Consider the following 12377-nt stretch of genomic DNA (forward strand, 5'->3'; position numbering starts at 1 on the left):
GAGCCACATGAGAACTCCTATTACAGTACTCCTTGAAGAACAAAAGATTTTAACTTTGTTGATATCCAAATTATTTTATTAACCTTGATTTTGATGTTATATCTAAAAAATCTTTGCCTAACCCAAGGCTTCTCAACCTTGGCACTCTTGACATTTGATAAGGATAATACTTTGTTATGGAATATGTCTTGTAAATTGAAATATGTTTAACAAAATCTTTGCCCCCACCCACTCTAGTAGCAACCCCCCAAGTTGTAGCAACCAGAAATGTCTTTAATTTTGACATATTCCCATTGTTGAGAACCAGTGGCCTAACCTAAGGTCGCAAAAATTTTTGTCTGTATTTCTTCTAGAAGTTTTGTTGTTTTAGCTTTAAAATTTAGATCTATAATATATTTTGAGTTAATTTTTATATATGATATGAAGTGTACAGTCAAGTTCATTTTTATATGAATGTCCAGTTATTTTAGTCTTAACATCAGGTAATGTGAGTCCTCTAACATATTGTTGTTTCTCAGAATTGCTTTAACTATTCTAGTGCCTTTCTTCCTTATATAAATTTTAGAATTAGCTTGTCTGTTTCTACAAAACAGCCTGCTGAAATTTTGTTTGGATTGCACTGATATAGATCAATTTGTCAAAAAATTACATCCTAAGAATATTAAATCTTTTGATATATGAACATCATATTTAGCTATTTATTTAGCTGTTCTTTGATTTCTTTCATCAGTGTTTCATATTTTCTAGAATACAGATATTGGGCGTATTTATGTAGATTTATATCTAACTATTTCATGTTTTCTGATAATATAAATTATACTTAAAAAATTTAATTCCCAGTTCTTCATTTGTACATATTAAAATATAAGTGATTTTATATGAATGTGTATGTGTGTATATACACACACACACATATGTACATGTGTAAATATGTGTATAAACATATGTAATCACTTATGACCTTGCTGAACTTGCTTATTAATTTTATTGATTTGGCAGGGGGGATTTTGTACGTAGATTGCCATATTATCTACAAATTGGGACAGTTTTATTCCTTTGTAATTTGTATGCCTTTTATTTCCTTTATCATTTTTGCACTGAATAAGGCCTAGCATGCATGCTAGTATATTATTTTAAAGTCATAAAAATCTGAATAATGTCAGACACTAATATGGGTCATTGGCCTTACCCATAAGCATTTTTTTTTTGGTCTTTTTGTTGTTGTTGTTGTTATTGTTGTTGTTGCTATTTCTCGGGCCACTCCCGCGGCATATGGAGGTTCCCAGGCTAGGGGTTGAATCGGAGCTGTAGCCACCGGCCTACGCCAGAGCCACAGCAATGCAGGATCCAAGCCGCGTCTGCAACCTACACCACAGCTCATGGCAACGCCGGATCACTAACCCACTGAGCAAGGGCAGGGACCGAACCCGCAACCTCATGGTTCCTGGTCGGATTTGTTAACCACTGCGCCACGACGGGAACTCCCCCCATAAGCATTTTTGTATGTGCTCTTTCTATAAAAATTTCATACATATTTAGGATATTTTTCTTATTTATTCAGTACCATTAGAGATGAAATAACTAATTAGAAGGTGTTGCATTTGTTCAGAGAAAAGCTTGTAGGAATGTGAACCGGGATAGTGGTATTGGGCTAGAGAGCTGAGGCTGTGAAACAGAGGGGGCACATCAGCAGGATATAGGCTGGATTGATTGCAGGGTAGGAGAGAGATACAGAAGGTTGGTTGTGACATAGGTTTCTTGATCTTATCTTTTAGACAATGGGGTTTGAGAATTGCCTATGTCACTTTCAAATTTAGGTTTATGAAGACTTAGAGTGTTCCTTTTCAAAGAATTACTGAATCAAAGGAATGCTACTCACATTTTATGATATAGGCATATATGTGCTGATATATGTACATAAAAAAGAGCTTGTGAAAGGTTTAACATATTTCTCATACCTGAACAGATAAACACTAAATTATTAAACGTGATCATCTCAGCAAGTGAGCATGGGAGAGATGGATAAACAGCTTCTATTTATGTATTTTAAGCTTTTTCCCAATGTGTATGTATTGTTTTTAAATTACACTGAATAGCAAAACATGTCACATAACAATTTTTAAGAAGCAATTGTTTTTCATTTTTTTAATATTATTTTTTAAATTATTTCCCCAATACAATTTTTTTTGACTGTACAGCATGGTGACCCAGTTACACATATATGTATACATTCTATTTTCTCACATTATCATGCTCCATCATAAGTGACTAGACATAGTTCCCAGTGCTATACAGCAGGATCTCATTGCTAATCCATTCCAAAGGCAATAGTTTGCATCCATTAACCCCAAGCTCCCAATCTACCCCACTCTCTCCCCTTCCCCCTTGGCAACCACAAGTCTGTTCTCCAAGTCCATGATTTTCTTTTCTGTGGAAAGGTTCATTTGTGCCCTATATTAGATTCCAGATATAAGTGATATCATGTGGTATTTGTCTTTCTCTTTCTGACTTACTTCACTCAGTATGAAAATCTCTAGTTCCATCCATGTTGCTGCAGATGGCATTATTTTTTATGGCTGAGTAGTATTCCATTGTGTATATATACCACATCTGCCGAATCCAGTCATCTGTTGATGGACATTTGGGTTGTTTCCATGTCTTGGCTATTGTGAAGAGTGCTGCAATGAACATGCGGGTGCATGTGTCTTTTTCAAGGAAAGTTTTGTCCGGATATATGCCCAAGAGTGGGATTGCTGGGTCACATGGTAGTTCTATGTATAGATTTCTAAGGTATCACCATACTGTTCTCCATAGTGGTTGCACCAGCTTGCATGCCTACCAACAGTGCAGGAGGCTTCCCTTTCCTCCACACCCCCTCCAGCATTTGTTATTTGTGGACTTACTAATAATGGCCATTCTGACTGGTGTGAGGTGGTATCTTGTGGTAGTTTTGATTTACATTTCTCTAATAATCAGGAATGTTGAGCATTTTTTCATGTGCTTGTAAACAGCCATCTGTACATCTTCCTTGGAAAAATGTCTGTTCAGGTCTTTTGCCTGTTTTTCAATTGGGTTGTTGGCTTTTTTGCTGTTGAGTTGTCTAAGTTGCTTACATATTCTAGAGATTAAGCCCTTGTCAGTTGAAACTATATTTTCCAATTCTGTAAGATGTCTTTTTGTTTTCTTTTTAGTTTCCTTCGTTGTGCAAAATCTTTTCAGTTTGATTAGGTCCCATGGGTTTATTTTGGCTTTTATTGCTATTGCTTTGGGAGACTGACCTGAGAAAATATTCATAAGGTTGATGTCATAGAATGATTTGCCTATGTTCTCTTCCAGGAGTTTGATGATGTCTTGTCTTATATTTAAGTCTTTCAGCCATTTTGAGTTTATTTTTGTGCATGGTGTGAGGGTGTGTTCTAGTTTCATTGATTTACACGCAGCTGTCCAGGTTTCCTAGAGGTATTTGCTGAAAAGACTGTCTTTTTCACATTTTATGTTCTTGCCTCCTTTGTCCAAGATTAATTGACCATAGGTGTCTGGGTTTATTTCTGGGTTCTCTCTTCTGTTCCATTGGTCTGTCTGTCTGTTTTGGTACCAGTACCACACTGTCTTGATGACTGTGGCTTTGTAATATTGCCTGAAGTCTGGGAGAATTATGTCTCCTGCTTGGTTTTTGTTCCTCAGAATTGCTTTGGCAATTTTGGGTCTTTTGTAGTTCCATATAAGTTTTTGGATTGTTTGTTCTAGTTCTGTGAAAAATGTTATGGGTAATTTGATAGGGATTGCATTGAATGTGTAGATTGCTTTGGGTAGTATGGCCGTTTTTACAATATTAATTTTTCCACCCCAGGAGCATGGAGTATCTTTCCATTTCTTTACATCTTCTTTAATTTCCTTATTAGTTCTCAGCATATAAGTCCTTTACTTCCTTGGTCAGATGTATTCCCAGGTATTTGATTTTTGGGGGTGCAATTTTAAAAGGTATTGTATTTTTTTATTCGTTTTCTAATATTTCATTGTCAGTATACAGAAATGTGACTGATTTCTGAATGTTAATCTTATATCCTGCTACTTTGCTGAATTTGTTGATCAGATGAAGTAATTTTGGGGTTGAGTCTTTAGGGTTTTCTATATATAGTATCATGTCATCTGCATACAGTGACAGTTTTACCTCTTCCTATTTGGATGCCTTTTATTTCTTTTGTTTATCTAATTGCTGTGGCTAGGACTACACTGTTACGTTGAATAACAGTGGTGAGAGTGGGCATCCCTGTCTTGTTCCAGATTTTAGTGGGAAGGCTTTCAGCTTTTCTCTATTGAATATTGTATTTGCTGTGAGTTTGTCATAAATGGCTTTAATTATGTTAAGGAATGTTCTTTCTATACCCACTTTGGTAAGTGTTTTGATCATGAATGGATGTTGGACTTTGTCAAATGCTTTTTCTGCATCTTTTGACATGATCATGTGGTTTTTGACTTTTGTAAATGGTGTATGACATTGATTGATTTGCGTATGTTGAACCATCCTTGTGCACCTGGGATGAATCCCACCTGATTGTGGTGTGTGATCTTTTTGATATGTTGTTGGATTCAGATGGCTAAAATTTTGCTGAGAATTTTTGTGATGAATATAGATTCATCAAAGATATTGGCCTATAGTTTTCTTTTTTGGTGGTATCTTTGTCTGGTTTTGGAATTAGGGTGATGGTGACATCATAGAATGTTTTTTGGGAGTATTCCTCCTTCAACCTTTTGGAAAAGTTTAAGGAAGACGGGTATAATTTCCTCTTTGTATGTTTGGTAGAATTCACTGTGAAGCCAGCTGGCCCTGGACTTTTATTTGTAGGGAGTGTTTTTATGACATGTTCAATTTCATTTCTAGTGATGGGTCTGTTCAGTTGATCTGTTTGTTCTTGATTCAGTTTTGGCAGGCTGTAAGTCTCTAGAAAGTTATTTGTCCATTTCTTCTAGGTTGTCAAATTTATTGGCATATAATTGTTTATAGTATTCTCATATGGTTTTTTGTGTTTCTGTAGTATCCATTGTGATTTCTCCTTTTTCATTTCTTATTTTGTTTATTTGGGTTTTTTCTCTCCTCTACTTGGTGAATCTAGCCAGACGTTTGTCAATTTTGTTTACCTTTTCAAAGAACCAGCTCTTGGTTTTATTGATTTTTTTTCTCTTCTTTTTTGACTTTCTATTTCATTGATTTCCTCTTTGACCTTTATGATTTCCTTCCTTCTGCTGACTTTAGGGTTTTTTTGTTTTTCTTTTTCTAATTCATTTAGGTGGTGGGTTAAGTTGTTGATTTTAGATTTTTCTTCTTTTTTGAGAAAGGCCTGTATTGCTGTGAACTTCCTTCTGAGCACTGTTTTTGCGGCATCCCATGGATTTTGAGTCTTTGTGTCTTCATTATCATTTGTCTCCAGGTATTTTTAAATTTCCCTTTTGATTTCCTCATTGACCCATTGGTTTTTTAGTAGCATGTTGTTTAGTCTCCATGTAGTAGGTTTTTTCTCATTTCTTTTCCTGTGGTTGATTTCTAGTTTTATGCCATTGTGGTCATAGAAGATACTAGAGATAATTTCTTTGTTTTTTTTTTTTTAATTTTTTGTCTTTTTGCTATTTCTTGGGCCACTCCTGCGGCATATGGAGGTTCCCAGGCTAGGGGTCAGATCGGAGCTGTAGCCTCTGGCCTACGCCAGAGCCACAGCCACAGCAACGTGGGATCCGAGCCGCGTCTGCAACTTACACCACAGCTCACGGCAACGCCGGATCATTAACCCACTGAGCAAGTGCAGGGACGGAACCCGCAACCTCATGGTTCCTAGTCAGATTCGTCAACCACTGCGCCATGACGGGAACTCCGTCTTTGTTTTTTTTTGTTGTTTTTTGTTTTTGTTTTTTTTTTGTCTTTTTGCCATTTCTTGGGCTGGCTGCTCCCGCAGCATATGGAGGTTTCCAGGCTAGGGGTCGAATCGGAGATGTAGCCACTGGCCTGCACCAGAGCCACAGCAACATGGGATCCGAGCCACTTCTGTAACCTACACCACAGCTCATGGCAACGCCGGATCCTTAACCCACTGAGCAAGGCCAGGGATTGAACCCGCAACCTCGTGGTTCCTAGTCGGATTCGTTAACCACTGCGCCATGATGGGAACTCCACTTGAGATAATTTCTATACTTAAATTTGTTGAGGTTAGCTTTGTGCCCCAATATGTAATCAATTCTTGAGAATGTTCCATGTGCACTTGAGAAGAATGTGTATTCTGATTTTTTTGGTTGTAATGTCCTGAAAATGTCTATTAAGTCCAACTTTTCTGTTGTTTCCTTTAGGATCTCTGTTGCTTTATTAATTTTCTGTCTAGAGGATCTGTCCGTTGATGTCGTCTCCTACTATGATTGTGTTCCCATCAATTTCTCCTTTTATGTCTGTTAGTATTTGTTGCAGGTATCTGGGTGCTCCTATATTAGGGGCATAGATATTGACTTTTGTAATATCCTCTTCTTGAATGGATCCTTTAACCATGAAATAGTGTCCTTCTTTGTCTTTCTTTATGGCCTTCATTTTAACATCTTTTTTGTCTGATATGAGTATTGCTACTCCTGCTTTCCTGTCTGGTCCATTGGCAGGAAATATCTTTTCCTATCCTCTCACTTTCAATCTATATGTATCCTTTGATCTTGAGTTTCTTGTAGGCAGCAGATTGAAGGTTTTTGCTTTTTTATCCAATCTGCCACTCTGTGTCTTTGGATTGGAGCATTCAGTCCACTGACATTTAAGGTGATTATTGATAGATATTTATTTATTGCCATTTTAAGCCTTGTTTTCCAGTTGACTTATGTTTCTCTTTTCTTTTTTTGGTTGGATGGTTTCCATTTATTTTATACTTGAGTATTTTTCCTTTCAGTTTTTGTGAATGTAATGTTCAGTTTTTATTTGTGGTTGCCCTGTTTTCTAAGTATATTCATACCTTCCTATATCTGCCTACTTTAGCCTGATAATCACATAGGCTCAAACGCATCATTAAGATAAAAAAAAGCATCTATTTTTTCTTATTTCCTTACCCACATTGTATGATTTTGATGTCTTTTTTTTTTTTAATTAACATCTTCATGTTTGGATCTGTATGCTGGCTTATTTAAATGACTGCTTTCCAGCTGTGATTTCCTCCATCCTAGTTCTTCCTTTTTTTTTTTTTTTTTTTTTTTAACCTTAGAGAAGCCTTTTCAGTATTTCTTTTAGAATGGGTTTTGTATTGCTGTACTCTTTCAGCTTTTGTTTGTTAGAGAAATTCTTTCTTTCCCCTTCTACTTTAAATGATATTCTTGCTGGATAGAATATTCTAGGTTGCAGATTTTTTCTTTTCAGCGGTTTAAATATATCTTGCCGACTCCCTTCTGGCCTATAGTGTCATTTTAGAGAAATCAGCTGATAGCCTCATTGGGGTTCCCTTATAATTAACACTTTGCCTTTCTCTTGCTGCCTTTAGAATCTTCTCTTTAACTTTTACCATTTTTATTATAATATGTCTTGGTGTGGGCCTGTTTGGTTTCAACTTATTTGGGGCCCTCTGCTTTGTAAGTACTTGGCATTCTCTTTTGATGGAATTTCTTTAGATGCCATGTTATCAAGTTTTCAGCTGCTTCTCTGTGGCTAGCACCAGGAATATACTCTGTAAGAAAAAAGAAAATTATTGCTTTGGTCAAGCATATTTTTCTTTACAGAGATAAGAATGGCAAATTAAGAGTTCCTGTTGTGGCTTGGGGTTAATGAATCCAGCTAATATCCAAGAGGTTTCAGGTTTGATCCCTGGCCTTACTCAGTGGATTAAGGATCCACCATGCCATGACCTGTGGTGTAGGTTGTAGACATGGCTTGGATCCCATGTTGCTGTGGCTGTGGCAAAGGCTGTAGCTGCAATTTGATCCCTAGCCTGAGAACTTCCATTTGCCACAGGTGCAGCCCTAAAAAAAAAAAGAAAAGAAAAAGAAAGAAAAACAAATTAAACAATTAGGCCTAAGTAATGGTGAAGTTCAAGGATAGTTTACTGTCAGTGTTTATAGTGAGGAGGCCAAATTTTTTAGGGTGATAAATGATTGAGGTGGGAGGGGGTTAATTTCAGGTCAAATAAACATTCAGAATGTGAGAGCATGGCAAGGGCACAACCACTTTTCTAGTCCAGAAAGCACAGTAATATATTTCTTTAAATAGGAAGAATTATGTTCTCTTTCAAATTTTATTTCTTAAAAATTCTTTTATTTTGTCTTCCAGGAATCTGTCTTGAACTATCGTTTAGATCCTCTCGGCATTGTTGATGGTTTTACTGCCGAGGTAGGGGCAAGTGGTGTTTTCTGCCCCACTCATTTGACTCTTCCAGTTGAAGTGTCATTCTACAGTGTTTCTGATGATAATGCTCCCTCTCCTTATATGGCAAGTATTTTTAAATTGTCTTTTTCTGCTGAAATCAACCAACTAAATGACAAATGCCTTCACATTTAAAGAGATTTAGTACTGCTCTGGTGCAATGATTGAAAACACAAAGCATTTCCTAAGAGAATTGAAGGCTGATTAAGAGACTAAAATAGCAAAAGATCACCTCACAACTTTTTCTGAGAAAGCTGTAATGACACACGTCCCCTATCTCATTTGAAGATGATTTTGAGAATTTACCTATTTTGTGTAATTTTAAAAAACGATAAAAGTTTGGTTAGTGACACTGTAATTCCATATCTTGCTGAGTTGACACAGTTCTCAAGTGCTTAGTATATACTCTAGTGTACCTGTGTTGCCTTCACTATGGTCGTCCTCTCAGTAGAGTTCAAGTAAAGATATGGTGATCTAAGGCATCTGTGAGGCCCTTTCACCCCCTTTCTCCTGTTTGGCTTATCTTTGGACCATTCTTTTTCCAATCCTTGGTTTCTTTAGAATACTCACTATTTCTGACTCCATGCTAATGTTTTAGTAGAGAGTAAAATAGCAAAGGGGAATAACAGCACAGTTTTGAGCCTTAAGATCCTATAATTTTACCTTTTCCATTTTTTATCTCAGTGGATTTGAGGGTAAATTAAGCCTACAGCTGCAAAAATGACACCAAGTTCTGGTATATGATTACCATCAGCCCTTTTCTGAAAGTCAAGTGGCTAGCAGTGCAAGTCTGGAAGAAGTTTGCAGTGATGCTATCAGATATGGAGTCAGATCTGGGTTTTTATGTTACTTCTTACTTTGAGAAATACAAATTGCAGTAAGCATAGAAATGTACAGCTGTGGTCTTGCTACTTGAATTTCCTAGCTTATCACCTGCCCAATCCTTTTCTGATATCCCTTTCCTACTGTCTAGGTTTTCAAGGGCATTAGTAACATTTTTTTGTTATTGTGGTTATTTATAATAGCTATGAAAAGGGAATTCTACATAATTAGAAGGCAGCTATGCTCACCACTATACCACCAGTGCTGCATGAATTCTGTGTAACTGAGAAACAACAGAGTAGTTATAGTTTTTTAGGGACCTAAATATAGACCACTCATTATTGGCCTAATTTGTTCAAGGAAGGTTATTTAGACTTACTTTATTCTAAGAGTGAAAATTTGGAGTTCCTGTCATGGATCAGTGGTTAACAAACCCAACTAGTATCCATGAGGATATGGGTTTGATCCCTGGCCTCATTCAGTGGGTTAAGAATCCGGTGTTGCCATGAGCTGTGGTGTAGGTCGCAGACGCGGCTCAGATCCCACATTGCTGTGGCTTTGGTGTAGGCTGGCAGCTGTAGCTCTGATTCATCCCCTAGCCTGGGAACCTCTGTATGCCATGGGTGCGACCCTAAACAGGAAAAAAAAGTGAAAATTTTAGTCAAGCATCAGTGTTTCATACTTTGAAAGCAAAAGTATAGTAGTGTGTAATCATTTATTCGGTTTTCTCAATAATATTTACATTTGTGAGTCATAATCATAAGATGCATAACAATGGTTATTATAAAAAAGAGACCCAATTCTTATAAATCTGCCCAGTTATCATATGTACCATTTGGTATTCATTTACCGCTTTCCAGTAAAAATTTTTTAGTGCCTCCAGAATATAGAAAAATATTTATTGCCAAGGGAACAAAGCAACAAATATTTTTACTTATTGAAATTATACCTAAATGTGACATATTGTGGTAATATGTGTACAGATATAGGTATGGCTATATATATGAATTTATAAGGAAGAGAGAGAGAAAAAATATACAAGATTGTTAACATCATTTTTCTCTGGATGGTAAAACTACAAGTTACTTTGCCCTAGTTTCTTTCTTTCTTTCTTTCTTTTTAATTTTACTGGAATATAGTTGATGTACAGCATTGTATTAGTATCAGATATACAGCAAAGTGAATCAGTTACACATATACGTATATTCATTCTTTTTTTACATATAGGTTGTTACAGAACATTGACTAAACCTCCCTGTGCTATACAGTAGGTCCCTTTTAGTTATCTATTTTATATATAGTAGTTTGTATGTTTTAATCCTATCCTCCCAATTTATCCCTCTCTCTTGCCCCACAGTCTCCCCTTTGGTAACCATAAGTTTGATTTTGAAATCTGTGAGTTTGTTTCTGTTTTATAAATAAGTTCTTTTGTATCATTTTAAAAAGTTAGATCCCACATATAAGTGATATTATATGATATTTGTCTTTCTTTATCTGACTTACTTCACTTAGTATGATAATTTCTAGGTCCATCCATGTTGCTCCAAATGGGGTTATTTCCTTTTTTATGGTTATAACCATTGTATACATGTACCACATCTTCTTCGTCCATTCCTCTGTTGATGGACATTTAGGTCGCTTCCATGTCTTGGCTATTGGAAATGGTGCTACAGTGAATATTGGGATGCATGTATCTTTTCAGATTATGGTTTTCTCCACATATATTGCCCAGAGTGGGGGGGATTGCTAGATCATATGGCAGTTCCAAATTTAAGTTTTTAAGGAATATCCATACTATTCTCCATAGTTGTTGCACCAAGTTACATTCCCACTAGTAGTGTAGGAGGGTTTCCTTTCCTCCACATCCTCTCTGGCATTTTTTATTTGTAGACTTTTTAATAATGGCCATTCTGACTGATGTGAGACGATACCTAATTATACTTCTGATTTGCATTTCTCTAATAATTAATGATGGTAAACATTTTTTCTTGTGCCTATTGGCCATTTGTACTTCTTTGGAGAAATGTATATTTAAGTCTTTTGCCCATTTTCCAATTGGGTTGTTTGTTTTTTTCCTGTTGAGTTGTGTGAGTTATTATTTGTAGACTTTTTGATTCAGAATAATTTTGAAAAAAATAACTGATATTTTGGATAATTAATAAAATGGAAAATATCATTGAGATAAGCTCATTGTCAGAAAAAAAATGTGTGTCATACTAGAATGCTTACAATATTAGAATATAGCTATGAAAATGCACATTTTGCTTTACTAGGACATCAAGAATTCTCATCAGTTTCACACATTCTGTTGACACAGGAATGGGAAGATAAGGTCTAAAATAATGTAATCTGTCATTGGTATACCAGAGTCCCTGATGACCAGTAATTTAAGTTAGAAATAAGATAAAAGAGTGAATTGGTTGAAAGTCAGCTCAAAAAATATGTTTGAATGAAATTCATGAGCAAGAGGTAATTTTTTTTTCTTTTTTTTTTTCTTTTTAGGGCCATACCCGCAGCATATGGAGTTTCTCAGGCTAGGGGTCGAATCAGTAGCTGTAGCTGCTGGCCTACACCACAGCCACAGCAGTGCCAGGTCAGAGCCATGTCTGCGACCTACACCACAGCTCATGGCAATGCTGGATCCTTAACCCACTGAGTGAGGCCAGGGATCAAACCTGAATCCTCATGGATGCTAGTCAGATTTGTTTCTGCTAAGCCACATAGGAACTCCACAAGAGGTAATTTGAACTATGATTTAAAATAGCAAATAACATTAATCCTTAAGGTTCGGTGAATCTAAAAAATGAAGGATTAAGAAATAAAGGATTTACCACTCTGTCTCCAGAATATACACACAAATGGTCACAGATTTTGAATAAAAACTGAGGAGTTTAAATCAGGTCATCAACCCCTTAAGAATATCTTACTTACTTTTTTCTAACATTCTTTAATAAATTTTCCATGCATAAAAAATATGTAATTTATTTTTACTCATTAGGAATGGATTCCCTTTGCAGATGACCCAGTACAAATTTTAGACCATATATCTTTCCTACTGTAAATTAATAAAACTAATCTTGTTTTTTAGGGAATCTTACTTATATTTTGGTAGTTTTGTCTATTTTCAAAGGACTGAATGGAGTTCCCGTGTGGTGCAGTGGGGTAAGGATCCAGCATTGTCACTGTA

At 36.1% G+C, this 12377-nt stretch overlaps 1 protein-coding gene across 7 annotated transcripts in view; it reads left to right on the forward strand.

Moving 5' to 3' along the window:
* ATOSA (atos homolog A) overlaps positions 1–12377 on the forward strand; it is a 103514-nt gene that overhangs the window by 74866 nt on the left and 16271 nt on the right. For all 7 annotated transcript variants that reach the window (XR_007133088.1, XR_007133086.1, XR_007133087.1 and 4 more), the window contains one exon: positions 8276–8434. Coding sequence is in view for 4 of the 7 variants with exons in the window: in XM_047766312.1 (XP_047622268.1) it covers positions 8276–8434 (159 nt within the window). In the remaining 3 variants the exon portion in view is untranslated. The remainder of the gene's footprint in view (positions 1–8275; positions 8435–12377) is intronic.

This window comes from Phacochoerus africanus, chromosome 2 (genome assembly GCF_016906955.1).
Source record: "Phacochoerus africanus isolate WHEZ1 chromosome 2, ROS_Pafr_v1, whole genome shotgun sequence".
Classification (NCBI taxonomy): domain Eukaryota; kingdom Metazoa; phylum Chordata; class Mammalia; order Artiodactyla; family Suidae; genus Phacochoerus; species Phacochoerus africanus.